At 27.4% G+C, this 6,334-nt stretch overlaps 1 protein-coding gene across 1 annotated transcript in view; it reads right to left on the bottom strand.

The window, feature by feature from the left end:
* Nucleotides 1-3,287: 3,287 nt before the first annotated feature.
* LOC107454745 (uncharacterized) overlaps nucleotides 3,288-6,334 on the bottom strand; it is a 35,451-nt gene continuing 32,404 nt past the window's right edge. The window contains exon 11 of the mRNA XM_071183656.1: nucleotides 3,288-3,600. Within this exon, the coding sequence (XP_071039757.1) occupies nucleotides 3,304-3,600 (297 nt within the window). The 3' untranslated portion in view covers nucleotides 3,288-3,303. The remainder of the gene's footprint in view (nucleotides 3,601-6,334) is intronic.

Raw genomic sequence — 6,334 nt, 5'->3', positions numbered from 1 at the left:
AGGAAATGCATGCATCTACAGCTCATCTAGAGGCCTATATCAACTAAATCTCTTCAAATGGGGTTGAAATTTAAATTGGCGTTAAATTGTGTGTACTGTATTCGGAAGACTTGATGTTAAATTTATTGATATTAAATACATAGATACAGATAAAATTTCAGCCCTCTAGCTACTCGGAAATTAATCAGCATTTTGATTGATGATCAATTTTATTTGGAGATAAAATAATCTTAAATTCTGCTTGTTGCGATAAGAAGACATTTGAAATTCGTCTAGTCATTAGGCACAGAAGTGCAGTTAAATTTAAGCGTTCTAGCCTGGCTTAAGGGTATTTCCCCCTGCATGCGAAATTCTGAGAAAAATTTGTAAGCAGGTTCTCGTTCGCCTTTCCGAATTCACAGTCTCGATGCGAATTTCTGAAGCGAATTTGATATTGAATGCGAAAAATCCATGTATGCAAATTCAGATGCCTAAATGAGAACCTGATTTGTGGAATATATTTGCCCGCGAAAAATTAGTCAGTCACTTTCTCAGTCACTGCTGCAAAGATAGTAGTTCGATGAACTAGAATTTAAAGAACTTTTTTCCACCACTACTTATAAATATTTTAAACACTAGACTAAAAGTCAGACAGAGAAATGATCATTCTCCAAAATACTTATCAAGGTCTTATAAGAATTTTATTTAATTTTAAAATTTCGGCTTTATTTTACTACTACTGATAAATGATTCTCACACAATACTCAAATGTCGCAGGGTATGTAGTATGTACCAAACAGTATATTAATGCAAATAAGTACAAAGTATTATTGAAATATATTTAGTAATTATTAAAATGGCACCAACACTGAACAGCTTTAATGCTTAGTTTAATAACGTTAAGTCACCGTTTTGGGTAACAAATAATAATAAATAATGAAATAATCGTAATTATTTTTGCTTTTTTTACTTCTTTATAATAATTGTGTAATTATATGCCTTTTAGTTTCGGGCATGATTTCGTAGCTTCGTTCAGTACTAATTTATTAATGGTTTTCTTTTTTTATTCACCTCGTATACTAAGAACTATTCCATTAATTTTGAATAAAAAATTATGTTAATTTATGTACATGTGATGGATTCGTAGAAATTATTTATTTGTGAGATAAAATCAAAATGAACGAAGAAACATGCATAAATATTTAATACTAAGAGCCTCGCTCCCGACTCGCTTCGCTCACTAACTCTTAACATTGCAATCAAATTACTTTAATTTCTTCACGGTAAACAGAAACATCCAAACTAAAAATTATTCAATTTCGATCCCAAATTTTTTAAATTTATTAACTCAAATTCAGTTTCCGATTCTTTTTGGATAAAATTTAAACTTTTGTTAACATTGCAATTTAGTTTGCAATGTTCCTTTTTCAAGTTCCTACTTGTATTTTAGTTACAATAAAAACTCGTTAAATATTTTTACCTAAAAATATTATTTCGCAATAGTGAGAAAAGTAAACTATTATTATGCTCTAGAATTCTTAAAATTTTATTTTAATTACACGTGTTAATTGGTCACCGAGTTACATAAATCTAGTTACAATTGTAGATATAATTTATTTACTATTTAATATTTCTAAAACGATTCATCAGCTACATACAGTTTTAAATATGTTATAAAATGTTGCGTAAATAGGTTATTTCAATGGATTACTTCTTTAAAAGACACAGCTTTTGGTTAGAAGCCTTTAATTTGGAATAATAATTGGAATTAAAACGTAATAATAGCAGAATATAATAATAAGAAGGGATGATGATAAGTGAATATTGTAAGTAAATATCACAAAACTAACATTAAAAAGGATCCTTCTCAGGAAAGTTTCCCAGACCGTGGCCAATATCCCATTGTGCAGCTCTAGTGAGACGTAAATAAAGTTTTACCTACCATATCTACCGAAAAAAAAAGTTATTTCAAAGGTCATAAAAATCATTATAACTTTTATTAATTTTATTCCCATGACAACTAAAGAAATTAGGATCTTCTTTGTTACTTAAGGGTTCTATTATACGATTTTTCTGACCAATAGTGAACCATCAACAATGAGAAACAATTTTAGACTATATTACTAGGCAACTCCACTCACCAAACCTCGAGGTCTTTACTCATTTATCATCGCTTCTCTAATTAAAAAATCGATATTTTTTAATAAAAGATCATTTTGTACTTAAAATATGTAACTATTATGATAATTTTATATTAGAACAATTGGTTAATATATTAATGAGCGATTCCTTTGAAAAATAAGTTACTGTACTTGAAAAAAAAAATTAAACTTAAGAAGATTGTATCACACAATAATTTTACTTGTTAATATTATAAGCCAATGACCTTTGATCACTAAAACTTTTCAAATTGGAAATGGCTTTTATATGTATGAAAATTTCGTTATAAATATTAAGATTTATAAATGGCAATATCTAATCTTTTCTCTTATTATTTCTCTTCATTTTGTTTTCTAACTTTTTTATTACTTTTAACATCAAGTCTTGTGAGAGCTAATAGAATACAGACCTCAGGAGGTATACATTTTTCTGCAAAAATTGGTAATTAATGATTTTTTAAAAGTGAAAAACTGAAAACTAAATGCAAATAAAACACATAAATTTGCCATAACGTTTGATAAAACTGGGTTAAAAAAAACTTTTTTGAAGTTTATGAAAAAAAAAAAGACTTTTTCAGCCCGTCAAATTTCTACTTTGTAGTTGCATTTCCATGGCCAGCAGAGTGATCCTCATAGTATGTTTTGCTAAAAGTTCATCAGCAGTAATTTCTTGAACGAATGATTTCTTATCGAATGTGAAGCAATTTTATTCTACCCTATTTAATTTATTCTTTACACAACTTCGCAATTTCAAATTTAAGTCAAATAGTTTTTACGAACTGAAAAAAAAAAGGTAACTTAAAATACTAAAATAGTGGTGATTATAATAAATCTTAAAATACTAAAATACTTGAATACTTAAAATAGTGGTGGTAGTTATAGAAAAGCTAATCATAACTGAATTATGTAGAAAAATAACTATTCATTTTATTACAAAATATTCGTCAAAAATTTTCTTCGATAATGCAAGAAATCCTAATTAAATAATGAACATTACAAAAGAAATTAATAAGTTTATTTGCCATCTGCTTATACATATATGGTATAAGAGAGTAGCTTACAATATGAAGTAATAAAGCCAAAGTTCTTTCAATTTTTGCGCATAAAAAGGAAAAAAAAAGGTAAACGCACGAAGGAAAATAACGGTAATTCATTAGAAATGTTTTTATTTGGCACATACTACACAAGTAAATAAAAGTTGTTTTTCATCTTCGTCTTCTGCTATTATAGCCCAATCTGGCGATAAATAATTCTTGTTATTTGTTTTCTCATTATTTTCTGTATTTCTGTCCAAGCATATGAATTTAGTGGAGATGCTGTTATGGGCTCCGCTCATAAGAATGCCATCATACACCTTATCCCATTCCAGAGGACAATCTGTTTTTCCAACAAATGTTTCAACTGTGCCCCGGGCACCAAAGCGACACTCTGAGCAGGTTAACAGATAATTATCACTGTTTGGNAAAAAAAAAAAAAAAAAAAAAAAAAAAAAAAAAAAAAAAAAAAAAAAAAAAAAAAAACGTAAGAAACACATTCCTTTTACGTGAATCAAATTTGAATAAATGCATAATTTAGATCAAAACACAATTAAAAATTTGGATATATATAACATACATAACGGAGAATTACAAAATTAAAAAAAAAACGAAAATTTTTTTAATGGGAAAACGTCAAGGTTTTCTTCAAGACGCATGAAATGTGATATTGTGATATTTCCAATGTGAAAATGCGATATGTGAAAATGTGATATTTCCAAATAAATAATAATTATCCTAATATAAAAATTACTCTTTATAATGCGTCTATATCGCTAAAAAAATAAAATTGTAATTGAAAATGAGTTTGAGATAAAAGAAAGCAGAAAACAAACTTACCAACGTGGAGTGAAAATAAAAATGTCTTATAAAAATAAAAATATAAATAAAAGTAAAATAAAAATATAGATATACTAATCTAACAGCTAACAAAATTCTTTAAGAAGAAAATTACTTTTTGTGTATTTCACCAAATCTCAAGATTTTTTTATGCAAATGTGTCTGATTTCGTAGCTTAAAATATCGTCTGCACTAATTAATTAGCATATTAGTAGTCGTCCTCTCGAACCATTAAGATTAAGATCCGATCATTATATAAAAAGTTATTCATGGTGGTCTTTTTTTTTTTTCGCTCTGTACATCGGTTAACAATGTTAACTTTAAAATCTTCTTGACTTTAAGCTTGCATGCTACGGTCCAAAGAAAGAATTTTTCATGGAATTAACTTTGTTGCACTTTAAGCTATAGAAGATTTTCTTCTTCTCCGATTATTTATAAGTTACTTTTCACAACTGGTGTACAGATCGATTTAACAAGAAATTAATTCAATTGGAACTTTAGAGCAAGTATTTATTAAATATTTATCTTTGGTCTCTTATGTTAAGTTAGCACAAATAAAACCAACACGGATTATATTGTGACGTTTGAGTTTGTCGTTATCAACTACGCATTTGAAAGGTTCATGAAAACATGCGTTTCTTTCATTGATGGTTAAGTTTTTTTAAAACGTGATTCTATAAACTGAAATTATCACTTATTAAATTATTATTTAGTCAATGCAAATTAAAAAAATAAAATTGAAGTTATGCAATCAATGCCAGTGCCAATTAATCAGGAAAATTATGATCGCAGTAAATCTCGACTAACACGGGTTGAATAATGCTCAGTAAAGTAAAAAGTTATTTTAATAAATTAAGTTGTTTTCCTCTATATAAAACACATTTAATAATTTAATACAATACAAAATAAAAACAAAGAATAAGCAAACACAGAAGAAATTAATTTATCGAGTCATTCTTGGATTCATTAAAGTGACTAACAGAAATGAGTTTATATATAATGATAAATGATGAAAAAAGCACATAGTATATTAAAAACCTAAACTTTAACGGAATCACAAAAGTGTTAAAAATACAATATATTCTAAAACTAAAACACATAGTTTAAAGATAAAAATGAATATGAAATTAAAAAACTTCTTATTTAATTTATTATTAGTTATTATTTTATCTCTTTGAGTCATGTCAGATCCGATTAATCAGTAAAAGTAATCCGGTACTGATCAACCAGATCAGTCAAAGTAGAGTCGATCCACTCCTTATCTTTAAAAAGATGCAATATATGCTATTTCCAGTTTTGACTACAACTTCACGCATGACGAGCAGAGCACAAATATCCTCTGGCAGTGTCAAAAATAAATAAGTGGTAGCTATGATTTTTCACGATTGCTGAAAAATGCTTGAATTCATTTGTGAATTACGAAATTATTACCGAGTTAATTTTTGAACCCATATATTTTCCTCATATTAACTATTTATTGAGGGCTTGAAACATCTAGACCAGTGATTCTCAACCTTTTTTTTGTGGCGGCACACTTTTAACGATTTCGAAATTTGACGGCACACAATGACAAAAAATTAGTTTAAAAGTTGTTTACTTACCTAATATACACTGTGTTAAATAGTTTGTGATAATAGTTTTGAATGTGAAATAAAATAATATGTACTACAAAAGCACATTTATTAAGGGATTAATTATTTCTTTCGACTAATTTTTTATTAGTTAGTAACAGTTTTTTTTTTTTCTAGTTATTAATTGTTAGCTTGTTTTCCATAGTTATTAACTGTTAGTTTTTTTACATTAATTATTATTTTTTGTGATTTCTTGTTAGTTAGCTTTTTGCTAATTATTAATTGCTAGCTTTTCTTTTTTTCTGCTAGTTATCCTTTGTTAATTTGCTTTTATAACTATTAATTGCGTAGCTTACCTTAATGATTAGCTTTCATTTTCGCTTGGAAGTTAGTATTTAGCTTGTTTTAGCCTTTGTTAATTAATAATTTTAATAGTCATTAAATTTCCTACTAATTTCAACATTTTTTCAAATTGTGTGTCAAACACAATTTAAACACTTCCTTCTTATTTTAAGATTGTCAGAGACAAGACAATCGCCCACAAAGAGATGTTCACGCGGTTAAAGTGCGGAAAAATTATAAAAAGTATATATATAATAATATATATCTATAGACTTTTCTTTAATTTAAACTTTACTTGTAATAAAAAAAGCATTATAATTTTTATTGTATCATTTCTAATATTTGGCGGCACATTTTAAGAATTTGGCGGCACACAAAAGTGCCGCGGCACAGTGGTTGAGAATCACTG

The sequence above is a fragment of the Parasteatoda tepidariorum genome, chromosome 7 (assembly GCF_043381705.1).
Source record: "Parasteatoda tepidariorum isolate YZ-2023 chromosome 7, CAS_Ptep_4.0, whole genome shotgun sequence".
NCBI classification, from domain to species: Eukaryota; Metazoa; Arthropoda; class Arachnida; order Araneae; family Theridiidae; genus Parasteatoda; species Parasteatoda tepidariorum.
The sequence above is the reverse complement of the archived record's forward strand: the minus strand, read 5'-3'. Positions and strand labels throughout refer to the sequence as shown.